Source organism: Microchirus variegatus, assembly GCF_963457635.1.
Source record: "Microchirus variegatus genome assembly, chromosome: 9".
In the NCBI taxonomy this organism is placed as follows: domain Eukaryota; kingdom Metazoa; phylum Chordata; class Actinopteri; order Pleuronectiformes; family Soleidae; genus Microchirus; species Microchirus variegatus.
The window spans coordinates 12,895,983-12,911,413 of record NC_139810.1 but is presented as its reverse complement, the minus strand read 5'-3'; the positions used below and the strand labels follow the sequence as shown (position 1 = coordinate 12,911,413).

At 41.3% G+C, this 15,431-nt stretch overlaps 1 protein-coding gene across 3 annotated transcripts in view; it reads left to right on the top strand.

The window, feature by feature from the left end:
- vps13d (vacuolar protein sorting 13 homolog D) overlaps positions 1–15,431 on the top strand; it is a 48,052-nt gene that overhangs the window by 6,074 nt on the left and 26,547 nt on the right. For 2 of the 3 annotated variants that reach the window (XM_083895145.1, XM_083895144.1), the window contains exons 11-31: positions 136–304; positions 1,640–1,741; positions 1,922–2,111; positions 2,713–2,895; positions 3,069–3,199; positions 3,334–3,388; positions 4,031–4,198; positions 5,494–5,624; positions 5,709–5,841; positions 5,991–8,267; positions 8,361–8,512; positions 8,588–9,628; positions 10,152–10,242; positions 10,352–10,478; positions 10,588–10,768; positions 10,866–11,090; positions 13,095–13,239; positions 13,633–13,849; positions 14,305–14,476; positions 14,799–14,914; positions 15,172–15,396. In XM_083895145.1, the coding sequence (XP_083751271.1) occupies positions 136–304; positions 1,640–1,741; positions 1,922–2,111; positions 2,713–2,895; positions 3,069–3,199; positions 3,334–3,388; positions 4,031–4,198; positions 5,494–5,624; positions 5,709–5,841; positions 5,991–8,267; positions 8,361–8,512; positions 8,588–9,628; positions 10,152–10,242; positions 10,352–10,478; positions 10,588–10,768; positions 10,866–11,090; positions 13,095–13,239; positions 13,633–13,849; positions 14,305–14,476; positions 14,799–14,914; positions 15,172–15,396 (6,231 nt within the window). The remainder of the gene's footprint in view (positions 1–135; positions 305–1,639; positions 1,742–1,921; positions 2,112–2,712; positions 2,896–3,068; positions 3,200–3,333; positions 3,389–4,030; positions 4,199–5,493; positions 5,625–5,708; positions 5,842–5,990; positions 8,268–8,360; positions 8,513–8,587; positions 9,629–10,151; positions 10,243–10,351; positions 10,479–10,587; positions 10,769–10,865; positions 11,091–13,094; positions 13,240–13,632; positions 13,850–14,304; positions 14,477–14,798; positions 14,915–15,171; positions 15,397–15,431) is intronic. The other variant, XM_083895146.1, reaches the window with a different exon arrangement.

The following is a 15,431-nucleotide window of genomic DNA, read 5'->3' as shown; positions in this document are numbered from 1 at the left end:
ACCTTCTTTTTTCTTACTGCCTTAGTTTTGATACATGTCTGCAGCTGTAAAAGCATTAAACATTGCATTTCACGTCACATGCTGTTTGTAAATGAACCTTTGAATTAGAGCCCTTAACACTGATTGTCATTGCAGCTGCCGACAGTGGTGGACGTTTGCCATCCAGGCAAACCTGAGTGAGATCAAGGAACAGCGAAGGCGGGGCAGCTGGGAATTTGTCCTGCAGCGGGCACGAGACGCTCAGACCTACACCAGCCTCTACTTCAGACGACTCAAAGCAGTACCACTGAGTCCTCAGGAGGAGGTAAGACACTGGAACACACACAAGATATAGCCACAAACTCTTAATGTATTGTTCATATCTTTACATAATATTGTGTCATCCAAATATTTAGCATTAACAACAAAAACTAAACTAAAGATACCGATTCTATATTGCTGTCCTGTTCACCTAATTTTTCTAATATAACTCTATTTCTGAGATAGGATGAGTTTTTATAGCAAACAGTCCAAACACATCTTAATGTTCATTAAAGTAGTGATGCTCAAATGAAGCAATGAAGCAGTATTGAACCACTTTGCCAATTGTATTGAAAACATAGCATGACATCTTGTGGTGAAATGGTAGACAACAAACACTGTTCAGCTGATTCAGTAGACATATCTGGGATTGGGGGAGGGTGTGCTTTAGGAAACAAAAAGTCGTTTTAAAAAGTTAAAAACCTTGCAGCCCTACTGGTTACCTAAATGTTTCACGAATCATACATGATAACAAAGAAATTATTAAAACATGATTTATAATAGTGTTGCTGGGCACTATACGGCGTTAACGCATGACGCGTTTCCATGGCAACTGAAAAAGACACACGTGACGTCATGTTTACGTAACTCCCGATTGTTTTAATGAGTCTCTAAAGTAACGCTAAACTTTAAAAACAGAGACGCACATACGCAGTACACAGGTACGCTGGTTACTTGTAGCGCTGCTCTTATCCTTTAAGAAACAGACCGCTCCAGTTCGACTGTAGGTGCGCTAAACGACACTCTGGTGCCGCGGCACGAAAAACTAATATTAACAATCTTTTAATCCCGATGTATGATTCACGTTAGGCTCATTTTCAGGCCGAAAAAACGGAATTCCGTTTATAAACGGAAAAATCACACCCCTGATAAACGCTATCCAAGCTCCAAACTGACCACAACTCTCCTTCAAAAACCCACATTTTGAATGGAGCCTGAGGGGTCTATATAGCTGTAAAACCTCACGGCAAAATCTGAACCACTTCCCGAAGCAATCACGTGGTACAGCCGGGCAGCGAAGCTTCGGACGTCATCATTTTTGGCTCCTCCCCTAAATGAAGCAAGCCTCGATACGCGATACGCGGAAACGCCCCCTTCATTACTCGACACACGTTTCGAAGCCTCGACGCATCTGTGACATCAAGACATTAAAGGTTAAAATTCGGTGCCATTAACTTTCCCTACACAAAAAGATAACAAGGTCTGAGAAATTCATACTCTGGCTCCTTTCTCATCTCTGAGCAAATGACGAGAAAATGACTTGTCAGCATACCAAGGTGCAATATATATATATAATGAAAATTAAAAGCAAGAATCACCATTTTTCTGACTCATCTAGAGTGAGCTGGATCGAGTGGAGGAGGAGCAGACGATAGAGGAGCTGCAAAGTCTCCGAGAAATTGTCCACGACTGGTTTCGAAAGCAAGAAGATATTGCAGAGGTAAGCTTGTAACACACACATCAGTGGTCTTTGAGGACTCTCTGTTACATTAGGAGAAAATCTTGTTAACTGCAATACTCTGTATTTTGTCTGTTCTTACAATCAAACATTGGTTATGTAATGAATATGTCTTTGTCATATCCTCATCATTCATTTTCCGTTCTTTGTCTCCTCTTGCAGAGTGTGCGAGAGCCCAGCAGTGAGCCACCGCCCTGTTCACCCAGCACATCTATCCCTAAGAGTGGGAGCTCGGGGATGATTCAGTACCTGCAGTCCTGGTTCCCAGGCTGGGGAGGCTGGTATGGAGATTCTCAGGACCCAGACAGACCTGAAGAGCTCCTACCAAGTCCGTCTTCCTGGGACATTTTAGGTGAGATGCTCAGAGCTGTCTTTGGGTTTGGCAGAACCAAAAGAGCTACTGCATAAATCAAATTTCATATGCTGGTAGACCAGGTCATTTCATGAAGTCCCAATATATAATATTTTGTAATCTCTACCAAGGAGGTTATGTTTTCATCGGCATGGATTTATCTGTAAGTTTGTCCTATTGTTAGCAGTTTTTTTATGGCTCAATCTGATGGATTTTTTTATGGGTAAGTGTTCACCCAAGTATGTTCCCATGTTCTCATATCTCTGATAAAGGGCAACACAAATATGAGTATATATATGTGTGTACGAAGGATCATACTCAACCATCAGACTAAATTTCATCTGGATCTGATCCAGATTACAGATTTGGCAGCATTTACCAGTGACATCTTAACAGATCAGGATGAGTTTTGTCATGCTTATGTAAGGTGTTAATAGCTATAAGCAGGTCAGATATATTTACAGAGAGGTGCCGGTGTGTAAAATGCAGGTGACAAAGTGTTTAATCCTTGGTTTTTTTTCTAGGATCTTGTGTACAGTCATGTTAGTAGCATTATTATTTTTCAACTGGCTGCTAACTTCGTCATAATTCATTTCTGCAGCAGAGACTGAAGACTTGTTCGATCCACTGGAGGACTCTCACACACTTAACACATTCACCAGGCGAGATCACCTGTTTGCACGGCTAGAGTTTTTACTGGAGAAGGGCAGTGTCACGCTGTTCCACCAGGACAAGAGGAAGGACATGCTGCACGAATCTGGAGTCATCCAGTTGGAATTCTCAGGTACACAGGCAATATTTGGAGAGATGGAAATATGATACAGGATTATTTACATGTACCGGTAATTTTTGTTTTTTAATTTTAATTTTAATTTTTTTTTTTAAATGTGTTTTTTTTTTCTAGGTTTCAGCTAATTACTGTACTTGCAGCTGATTTCGCTGTGCATGTTTCCACAGGTGTGAAGGTGATTGTAGAGTCTCTCCCTCGCTCTGAGTCGTCCCTGCTCTCTGTTAAGCTGGGTGGTTTGTTTCTGAGAGATTTGACGACGCAGGACACCATCTTCCCTGTTCTTGTGTCTCCAAAACCGGTAAGTGATGGACAGATGAGGGCATTGAGTTGATTGTGTGATAAAAGTTTTTAAAAAGTGAATCGTAGCTCATCAAGTACATTATAGTTGTGTTTTATGCTATGTTGTAACATTTTAATACCCTTCACTTTTAGGACAAAGTTGTTGTTAACATGAATCAGCCATCTGGGCAGTCTAGCAATACCTCTGGTAAGATTTATATTTTTCTGTTAAGAGTTGCCTTTATAGTGTCTTCTCAGTTTAAACTACTAAATTGAAGAAATTGTTTACAATCGATAAGTGTCTTCCATTTGTTTTATGTCATAATTTTTCCATAAGCCTAATCAAAGCATAATAATAATATTACTGCCCTAATGATGAAAAAAAGCAATTTATTAGCATTAAGCATAGAGTAATAATTCCTGTTTGCTTGGATGGACCTGGCAACTTGGGTGTTTTTTTGAGTACATTCTCCAAGTTATTGGTTATTTTGTCTTAAAAACAACGTTACAACAGAAGTGACATGGCTTCACAACTCACTGCTCCTATAGAAAGGTCATGCACTTTGAGATGTATCTTATATTTAACAACTGTTGGTGCTAAAACTCATGTGCTCTGAAACCATAGCAGTAGAAGAAAAGCCAGATGATGTCATTGAAAGAGCGGCAGTCCAACACACAATGGTGGAAAACTAAGTTACTAGATTATATCATATCTGCTTCATATGAAGAGCAATTACAAAATAGTTGCAGCTACAGCTAATAGTTGTGATCAGATGATTGTTGTTGTAATAATAATGATAATAATAATAATGATGATGTCTCTTAATAAATATGTGTGTTTGTGGTGCAGAGTGCTTGTCATCTCCAGTGTTTGAGATGATTTATGAACAAAACCCTGCAAGGTGCAAGTTTGAGAGAAGACTGGAAGTAAGCACAAGTCCTTTGAACATCATCTACAACCCACAAGCCATCAAAAAAGTTGCTGAGTTTTTCTATAAAGGAAAAGTACACACCTCGGGTAAGTGCTGAAACGTTCTATGTACATATATACAGTGGGGCAAACAAGTATTTAGTCAGCCACCGATTGTGCAAGTTCTCCCACTTAAAATGATGACAGAGGTCTGTAATTTTCATCATAGGTACTCTTCAAGTGAGAGACAGAATGTGAAAAAAAAATCCTGAAAATCACATTATAGGATTTTTAAAGAATTTATTTGTAAATTATGGTGGAAAATAAGTATTTGATCAATAACAAAAGTTCAACTCAATACTACGCAATATCTCATCCCGTGGGGTCAAAATGATCATGAGAATGGTGAGCAAAAATCCCAGAACTACACGGGGGACCTGGTGAATGACCTGCAGAGAGCTGGGACCAAAGTAACAAAGGTTACCATCAGTAACACACTATGCCGACAGGGAATCAAATCCTGCAGTGCCAGACGTGTCCTCCTGCTTAAGCCAGTACATGTCCAGGCCAGTCTGAAGTTTGCCAGATAGCATATGGATGATCCACAAGAGGATTGGGAGAATGTCATGTGGTCAGATGAAACCAACACTTCAAGTTTTTGGTACAAACTCAACTCGTCGTGTTTGAAAGAAGGACAATGATGAGTTGCATCCCAAGAACACCATACCTACTGTGAAGCATGGGGGTGGAAACATCATGCTTTGGGGCTATTTTTCTGTAAAGGGGACGGGACGACTGATCCATGTTAAGGAAAGAATGAATGGGGCCATGTATCGTAAGATTTTGAGCCTAAATCTTACAATGTGATTTCCAGGATTTTTTTCACACTCTGTCTCACACAGTTGAAGCGTACTTATGATGAAAATTACAGACCTCTGTCATCATTTTAAGTTGGAGAACTTGCAAAATTTGTGGTTGACTAAATACTTTTTTGCCCCACTGTACATATATGGTTGCACATCATAGTGTGATGGTAAAATAACACAATCCACATTTATATTGGTCTCCTTTTAAGCCTTGCTTGCATTCATTTAATTTTCTTATCACTGAGGTGGAAAAATTGCGATTTATAGGACAAAAAGTATTTTTCCATATCCAAGGGACAAGCGTTCTTAGTGGTTGCTTGCTACTGCAGTGACAGTTACTCAATAACAATACACCTTGAACTACAGGAGACACAAAATGTGTCGGTTTCCTCTTCAAATAAGTGACAATATGAAATAACACAATAGTGAAAAGTTCAAACTATTAAGAAAAGTAAAAGACCTCAAAGCAACATCGCAAATGAAGAAAATGCATCAAGCAAGCTACAAAACAAATTAAATACAGTCCATGATTCGCAGGTTTTGGCTATCAGTCAGAGCTCGAGCTCAGAGTGGCAGAGGCTGCACGGAGACAATACAACAAGCTGAAGATGCAGACAAAGGCAGAGATTCGCCAGACCATTGACCAGCTACTTGTGGGAGAGTTTATTGTAAGTCGCTTAATGGTAATGTGAAATATTTTCATCATTCAAGTTTACTCATTTCTTAATACAATTGCTTTATTTGTGTTGTAGGAAAACAGCAAACGTTGGACAGTGAAAATGGACATCTGTGCACCCCAGGTGATTTTCCCTGATGACTTCTTATCAGGGGATCCAATGTTAGTCGTTGTGGATTTGGGCAGGATTCTCCTCACAAACTCTCTAGGTAAAACAATCATAAAACAGTAATTTTCTCCTAAACATAAAACAACATTTCTAAATACTAAATAGATTATTTTTTCAGTGAAGTTTCTATCTAAGATTAATCAAGTTTCTATCTAAGATCAAATATACTTCTGCTAATTTTCTTTGTAGATGATCACAAGGCCAGTTCTAAAGCTGCTCAATTTGAACTGGAAGACATGAGTGATGATGAGTACCAGACGCCTCTTGCCACACCACCAGAGTCTCCTCCACCTGAACTTGATATACCTTTGACAGCACTTAAAAGTCCTGAACTCCCCAGCTTCAGATCTCCTGAAAGTGTGCAGGCTTACAGCAGAAAGCTTTATGAAAAATTCAGTTTGTCATTTAAGGACCTCCAGATTATGGTCGGCCGCTATAAGGACAGCTGGAAGCACCTTCAAGAGAGTGAGGTAGGCCCCACTCATGTGGTCGAGAAGTTCAATGTCCTGTTGCAGCTTGAGCAGAGACTGCGATATACATCAGACCCCCAGCTCCCTGGGGCTGTCCTGTCAGGAACACTACCAGACCTCAAAGTTCATATCAACCTTGAGAAGATGACTGCCCTCAGGAGTTGTTTGGCCAGGCTAAGCAGCCCAGCTGTGAGTGAAGAGAGCAAAGGTCAAGATGGAGGCCCAAGTTTAAGGTCTCCTGAGTCCCTCTCTACTCTCCGTCATGACAAGATCTTCCAGCGGGAGGACAGTTCCTGGAAGCTGCAGGGTTCAGCAAAGAACCTGACCCAGAGTGTGACAACGTTAGAGCAGCACACACGGGAAGTCCTGGTAGAATCCCGTCTCCTGTTGGCTGAATTCAACATTAACTACATGCAGCTTGGTGTAGAGAGTGATGGCCGTTACATATCTGTTCTGAAGGTATTTGGCACAAATGCCCATTTTGTCAAGCGGCCTTATGATGCGGAAGTCTCCCTGACTGTCCATGGGCTTCTGCTTGTGGACACATTGCAAACTTATGGTTCAGACTTTGACCTCCTTGTGGCGTCTCATAAGCATCTCAGTTTTGACATACCCACAGGCAGCCTCCGAGAAAGCCAACCTTCAACCCCTGTTTCATCCCCTGATGGCAGATCCCCTGAACATCAGGGCCACCACGCTGAGTCTTCTTCTGCCATGCCCTCAGACGGAACCTCCCCTTTCAGTTCCTTTTTCAAGGACCAGGAGGCCCTAATCAAACTTGAGTACCAGTTTGTGAGCTCAGATTGTCCCTCCATGAATCTGGACAGCTCCCTTCAGGTGACAAGCATTCAGGTCAATAATCTGGACATAATTCTCAACCCAGAGACGATGGTGGAGCTGCTCAAGTTTCTCCAGAAGTCTTTTCCCAAAGAGGAAAGCTCCTGGACATCATCAACCCTACAAAATTCAATGCAGTCCTACAATGCGGAAGAGGAGGTGACCTTTCAGGCCACATATGACCAGAACAAAGAGTTGACTGTAGAGATCCAACGTCTTAATCTGCTCCTTCTTCGGACTGTTTCCACTGGCAGTGTCCTTGTTGCTGAGAAGAAAGGGCTTAAGATTGCTACTGCAAGCATTGCTGGTACCAAGGTCAATGTGTCTATGGGCAGTAGGTTGGACATTAATGGTTCTCTTGGGTCCCTGCAGTTGGTGGACTTGTCTCAGGAAGGTGGCCGAAGCCAGTTTGTGGTCAGCATTGGCAATGTTGAGGACAGTTCCTCTAGTCGTGGCGGACTAACATTCCCTGGTGATACAGGAGATTCACCTCCAGGTGCTTTATATTTTCACTTCATGGAGAAAACCCAAGGGGAATGTTCCTTACAGCTTCAAATGGCATCCTTGCACTATAACCACAGTGCAAAGTTCTTGAAGGAGCTAAGCCTTTCTGCTAATGAAGTCGAAGACAATTTCCGCTCAATGTTGAAGAGTGCTGCCACCAAAGTGTCAACAGTTCTTGCCACCAAGACAGCTGAGTACAGTGGTATGGTTTCACTTTTTGAGACTCCCTCACGGAGAAGTCGAACTCAGAGTCAAAGTTGGGCTTATCCATTTGAGGATGAGGAAGATTTTCCCACAGAGGAACCTGGATCCGCCTTGGACAACTTCCTGGTGAAGCTCAACCTTGATATCAGCATTGACTCACCAGTTGTGTCCATTCCTCGTAAGCCTGGACACCCTGAGCTGTTAGTTGGTCATCTGGGACGCATAACAATCCAGAATTTCATTACTGGGCAAGACTCTGATGGTGAGAAGTTACAGGTTTTTGTCAACGATATTCGCCTGTATTCACTCAATATGAGTCATTTGGTTTTGAAACGGCCAAACAGAGGGGATAATGCTGGCACCATGTCACCATCCCACAATGGAAGCATCAGTCAAGATGAACCACAGTTTACACGTCATGACTTCTTTGAATCTCTCAGCCGGGGGAAAGGTGAGAATACAGTTTCATTTTGAATGTCAGAGTTTATGTACATTTTATATGAAGCTTGTAACACAAGTGACTATCATTTATTTTCTTTATCAGCCTTCCATATATTGAAGGACACCAGTATACAGTTCACAGTGGAGAAAGTTCCTGTTGATGAAGATGCCTACTTTACCTTCCCCACCACAGAGGAACCATGCAGGAGCACAGGGTTGCTAATAATTGAGGGCAAATTTGTCAATCCTGTTCAGGTATGTACTTAGGTATGTAAATGCTGTATATTATTATGTCATTCATTTTATTAATGTTTTACCCTTTTGTCATAGGTGTTCCTGTGCAAGTCTGTGTATGAACAAGTTCTTCAGACCCTGGACAATTTGTCCCTGATTGAGGAGCAACGTGTCACACCCAGCCAACCACCCACACCCCCACCCCCAACTCCTTCCTCCACCAGACCTCACCGTTTTCCTGACCCACAGGGAGGGCTATTTGCAAGGGACCCTCCCCATGTCAGTTTCTCTCACTCGTCACTTTCCTCTCCTTTGCCTCTACAGTCTTGCAAACCTGGTCTTCACTTGCCCACGTTCACTCAGCTAAAAGTAACCTTACATGTGTCAGAATTGCAGGTTCAGCTCAGTGCTGATCTGAGCCAGGGTTCGCAGGACTTGGTCAGTCTGCGCTTCCAAGATTTGGAAGGAGACTTTACCAAAGATCACCCTCAGTTACTGTCAGTACAGTTGGTACTGCGCTCACTGCTAATGGAAGACCTCCTGGAACAGAACCCAGAGTCAAAGTACAAACATTTGATGGTGTCTCGTGGTGCACCAAAGCCCTCCACCTTCAGTCCAAAGGAATACCTTTCCCAGAGTTGTCCATCATCGTCGAATGCCCTCTTCCCAGACATGCCTCGTTCGCTGCCTGCCCACATGGAAGAGGCGCAGAATGTCTTTCAGCTTTACCAGAGGCATCCCTGCACCCCGTCAGCCACCAGTCACAAATCCAAAAGAGACCCAGACTGTCCAAGCACTCCACCTCCGTCCCCTACACACCACACCCCCCACTCTCAGCCACCCCCTAATTTTGATGACTCATTGGTTCATATCAATGTGCTGCTGGTGGACCAGAACCACCCTGAGTTCAAAACGCGCTATGGCAGTGTAGGACGCAGTGTGGATGTTGACTTCAACTGCCTGGATGTTTTGATCACACTACAGACCTGGGTGGTGATCCTGGACTTCTTTGGTATTGGCTCCACAGCCAATAACCATGCAGTGAAGGTCTACCCCATGTCTCCTCATCCTCTGTATGAGCCAGACATCAGTGAAGAGGAGACAACAGAGGCCGTCAATACTAAAGTGGACCTAAAGGTAGGTCACTTTACAATTTGGAATGGTTGAATCTGAATCACTTTGTAATGTGAGTGCTGGACCTAAACCTGGATAAATGGGAGGTGTCAGAAAGGGCATCCTGTTTAAAATCCATGCCAAATGGTGACCTGTAGGGAGGAAGGGGAAAAAAAAGTAATAAAACAATTAATTATTAAAAATAAGGCTGGTGCTGTTGTTAGCCAGGCTGCAGAGGAACCCTTACATAGACTACACAAACAGTAGTGTCAGGTTAAGATTATGGTTAATGTGACTGCATTAAGCTCTGTGGGATAACCTTACCCATCTCTGCATGGATAACATTGACCCATGCTCGGAACCTTCCAAGAACAAGTAGCAGTGGGCAGCCACTGGGCAGCCACTGAGCAGTGCCCCAGGACCAAATTCAGATTGTCCAGATCAGCACTGACGGAAGCATTACCGCGATGCTTGTTTTCATGAATTCTCTCTACCTGCTGTCAGTCCAGTGTCTTCATGACTAATTCTTCATGTGTTCTTTTTTTAGGTGCATTCTTTGTCTCTTGTATTGAACAAGAAACTCAATGAGCTTGCTAGAGCGAGTGTGTCCAAGTTATCTGCTCATCTGGACTTGTTGGGTGTGTATGGGGAAAAAATCATCTCCACAACACATTGTTTTCTTCTAGGGTAATTTGTGAAAGTAAGTTTGTGTTAATTTTTGCAACTACTCTATGTTCTTTATTGTAGATGGTGACCTGGCATTACAAGGAAGTTTAGGAAGTTTGTCTCTGAGTGACTTGACCCCACATGGTGATCTTTATCGAGAGCGTTTCACTACACAAGGAGGAGAGGCCCTCAACTTCAACATTCACAAGTACATTTTACTACACCATATTAAAGGACTTGAAGGAACAGTTTTTTCATTTTCTTTTTGTTGTCACATAGCTGTCGGCTTAGTCTCCCTTGTGTTCTGATTCATTCAGGTATGGCCAACCTGATCCCTACCTGGAGCGGGAATGTGATATCAAGGTGTCTTTGCAGATGGCCTCAGTGCAGTATGTCCACACCCAGCGCTTCCAGGCTGAAGTGGTGGCTTTCATTCAACATTTCACACAGCTACAGGATGTCCTGGGCAGGCAGAGAGCTGCAATGGAGGGCCAGGCTGTGAGTAGTCACTGCTGGATCTTTTTATCGTCACATAAGAGTAACTTGACTCCAGTTTCCCCCCAAGGTAATTTCATCAGCTTGTCTGTCTAAACAGGTCCGTGATCATCCTCAGCGGGCATCCAGGGTTTTGCTGGATATTGAGGCTGGTGCCCCAGTTCTTGTCATCCCAGAGAGCTCGCGGTCAACAAGGGTCATTGTAGCCAACCTTGGCCAGCTAAGGGTGCAGAACTGCTTCCTGCCTGCAGGAGCTCATGGAACCTTTTCCCTCAAAGACAAGGTAGAGAAACTCACCATGGCACATGCCTTTTTCCCTTCACTGGTGAGTCACGCTCCCGGTTTATGTGTGCATGCAGCGCTTGGTTTTGTGTAAATGTACTGACATCAAAGGAACAACCAAATATATACTGAATTGTGTTAGCTATATTGTGCTTCGTGAGATGAAAACGTTTAAAGCTGAAAAACTACTTGGAAAAGACAGCACGAACCAGTCTTGGTAGTGGATTGCAACAGGAAACTGGTCAAGAGAGGAAGGAAATTATATGCATTAAAGTTTCTTTTAGCATCATGCAAGATATACATTTTACACATTTTTGCATTTAAAAAAAAAAAAAAAAAAAAAAAATGTATATGAATTTATTTTGCTTATAGCATTTTTGTCTACACACTTGAGGAACAAAACATTCTCATCAAAGACATTCCCAAGGGAAAAGTGTATTATAAAAAAATTAAAAAATCCTGTGCGTGTAGCCGAAAAAAAAAAGTTGGTCATAACCCAACTAACAGTGACATAACTTCCCATAACTGGAGTTTTCCTTCCTTCAGATGATTAATGCATCTCAGAAGGACAACCTGAGTTAAATGTTTTATTCATCATCATTCATCAGTCATTAATATGCATCTTGTATTTTTTGTGAAGAATTTTATACTGCATGCACATTCATACAAGGATCCATCCATTTATAAGGTACACTAGCATGGTTTTACGTGATGTGGAAAAGGTTGTTGGTTTGACCTCTAATTTCATTCTACACCATGTTTTAAAGAATATATCCAATACGTCAATATACAGCTGATGTATGACGGTGTACTCTATGTCAACGATTACCATGACACTTAAGATGTGTTGCAGATATCACCTGCACTTTAAAATACTTTTTCTAGCACTTTGGATCTCTGATTCTCACAGATTGATAAACTGCGATACGTGACTTTAGTTGTCATGACATTTTATCAATCCCTGGTTTGCAGTTGGTGAATTTATCATCAGAGCATTTTGTGTTGCATGTGTTGTTTGAAGGAATACACCAACTTCCCTAGCTCCTGATCGTATATATTTTCTTATGTGTACTGATGCTTTAATTGTTTTGGATTTAAATCAATTTAGGACATAAACTAATATTAAGCAGATGGCCAAAAAATCTAATGATGCTAAGGCACATAACTTAAGGCACACTGACATAGTGTGGCGAAGCTTTAAGGGACATTTACAATTTTATGCTACATTTTAACAACCCGTCCTAAATATTTAAAAGGGAATATGATGAAAATGTGTGTACGCTGATGCAATTACCTTAAAATGTATACCAGGGGATCATCTACATAAAATGAAAGTTTGTGAATGTGTAAGAATTTCTCAATTATTAATGATTAATATTGGTTGTAAATAACATTTGAGTTATGGAGCAGCCTTGCTTCATTCCCCTTAATAAAGGGGGAAAGATCAGAATCACATTACAACTTTTTTTTAAATTCCTGAAGCTTGACGTTAGTCCTTACCAACTGAGAAACTTCACGCACTGTGACGTTGACACCACATGGCCTTCAACAATCCACCTTCTGTCATGTACTGTATACAGATCAGTGAACTCACTGGAAAATGTTGGTGTATTGCTGTGTATTCTTTTGATACACTTAAATCTTGAAACTGACGCATTTTGTTGAATTGTATTTGCCTTTGTTGACAATTTCCCTGAATAATCAAAAGTGCAACATACTGTCAGTTCATTACATTTAGTTTTTTTTTCTTATACGATAATGTCAGGGAAATTCAGGGAGCTTTATCAAAGAGTAGAACATTCAAAAGAAAAGCCTGTTCTCAACCTATCATTGCCCCAGTCCCCACTTTGAATTAATTAATTCATTCTGGTAATAGGGATTGGAAAATTTAAACTGAATTGTTAAGATTTGGTAAACCATCTCAAAACCTATTGGTATATTTAATAAAAAAAAAAAAAAAAAGGTAATCTGCTTGATTGCATATGTCTTGGATTGTAACACTACATGGACGCAGTATGTGTAACTGAATGTTTCTTTCTGCTTAAAGGAGCGTGTGCGGAGTGCAGCAGCAAACAGTAGTTCGCAGGAGAAAAGTAGAAGCTTCTCCTCCTCCTCCACAGGTTTCTCACTTGGCAGGCCCCAGGCCCCAGCCAAAGTGAGGCTCCCTGAAGAGAATGGCTTTGAGAACATAGGTTTGTGCTGCTACAAACACTCGAACAAAGACATACAGCACACTTTATAAGCATTATAAGACATCAGTAATGACATTTACTTTAAAAACCTTAACGATGTTTCCAGCCACAACTGTTGTCTACTAAAATCACTCCAGATATTTTCAGGAATTTCTCCTGCCAGCACCCTAGTCAATCTTCTGCATTCAGCACAGTAAGAGTGTACACACAATTGATTCACAGCAAGACCATGAACGTTTGAAATGATTAAATAAACTCAATAAAAATTGCTGTACAAATTCTCTTCCATCAATAGCCAGAACCTTGTTTCGATCTTTTTTTCTCCACTGTGTGCTCCATTTATAAAAAAAAACAAAAAAAAAAAAACAACCTGCTGTTTTCTTCTCTCATTAGAGGACCACGTGTGCCTTTTGGACTGCATTGCACTAGACTTACAGGAGATGGATGTCTTCGCAGCCGAGCGTCTGCCCTGTCAGCCTCAGGACTGCGCTAGTAAACCTCCTGACATCTCTGACCTCATCTTTCCTTCGTACTCTGTCCGTCGCACCGGAGAGAACCTGCTGAAAGACCGCTGCCGCCTCAAGCTGAAATTGGAACGTAACCTGGACAAGTATGTCCTCCTTTTTTAAATGATTCTATTGAAAGTAAACGTTATTATCATAATCAGGCAGATTTATTCCCAATAAGACAAATTGCTCTCTCATCATCCTCCTCTTCCTCACATTTGCTTCAGACACTGGTATTGTGAAATTAGATTAAGATGGAGCAAGAGATACGGTGGTCCTAATTATTATTTTTAATTTTTACATTTTTTTTTTTTTTTGTAATTTGCACTCAGATCAGAACTCCTTAGCTCCACTCTCATTCTCCAAAATCATTCTATTTAACTTAATTCCTAGAAACAAAGCTTTACCAGAATGTAGTTTCCCTTCACACATTACTGTTGGGAAAAGTGGGTTCCATTCTACTAAAAACAACAGAGAAGAAGACTCGCTAGAATTATAGAATATAGAATATAGTATGTGCTACTGCAGCACCAGACTCAGCCCTCATGCTTGTGTGCAGGGAGATGAGCCACGCAGTACCGGACATGTCCATCCACGGCAGCCTGTCATCAGTCCACTGCTGTCTGGACCTGGAGCACTACCAGCTGATCAGAGGACTGCTGGAGAACAATTTGGGTGAACCAGTGGAAGAATTCCTCCGACCCTACAATCTGCTGGACCCCAGCATCTATGTAAGAACTCTGTAAACATATTGCCTTTGTGCTGACATCCTCATGACACACACCACTACTAAATATGAGTATCTGTGAGACCTCTAGTGGAGAATACCTGCATACGGTTTTTACCTTTTTGTTTTCAAAATCCAAAACTGTGACAGAATATATCAGCTGTTATGTATTTTTTTTGCTAAAAACCAAATTGCAGAAATGGCTAAATTTTCACATTATTTTTTATATTGTGTCCATATTTTTCTTTTCTTTTATTTTAGAAAAATTATAATAATAATTAAAAAAAAAGAATTACATATACATCTCTATTCATATCTCTATTCAGACTGTGTTAGGTGGTGATGTCTACACTACCTTGTCCTTCCTTGTGGACATGATGGATGTCAGCTTGGAGCTCTTTGACAGGCCAAAACCTACAGAACACAAATGCTCATTGGCAAGGTGAGCCTCCATGTACTGCACCTCTGCATTTCTTTAAACAATCCTTCAACCTATACTCCATATGCATATGTGGGTTAGCCGTTAGGCAGAGTAGCATTCCTCACAGCTCACTGTTAGTTAATCTTAAACCTTTTATCGTCTATTTATTTCTTTAACCACTATTTTGCGTCATAGAGTGTGAAGTGACAGAAAAGTGTCAAAAGTCTTTTAGTATTGGTTTTGTATTTCTCCTTTAATTCTTTGTTCTCCTTGCAAAGGTTTGACTTCATGAAATCCAAGTTACTCTTTGAGAGTTTCTCCAATGGATCCAAGTCTGTCAACTTGGTATCTCACTCCCTGCTGGCATATGACACTCGCTACACCGGACTGAATAAAAGAACTGCTAGAGCTGATGGGGCAAAGCACAACGTCTACGACTGCATCCTTCAGCCTTCAAAAACAGGCACTAACCGGGCGTCACTGCAGCTGGAACTCCATTACAGGTATCATTGGAATCTTATCATGTGAAGATGCAGTG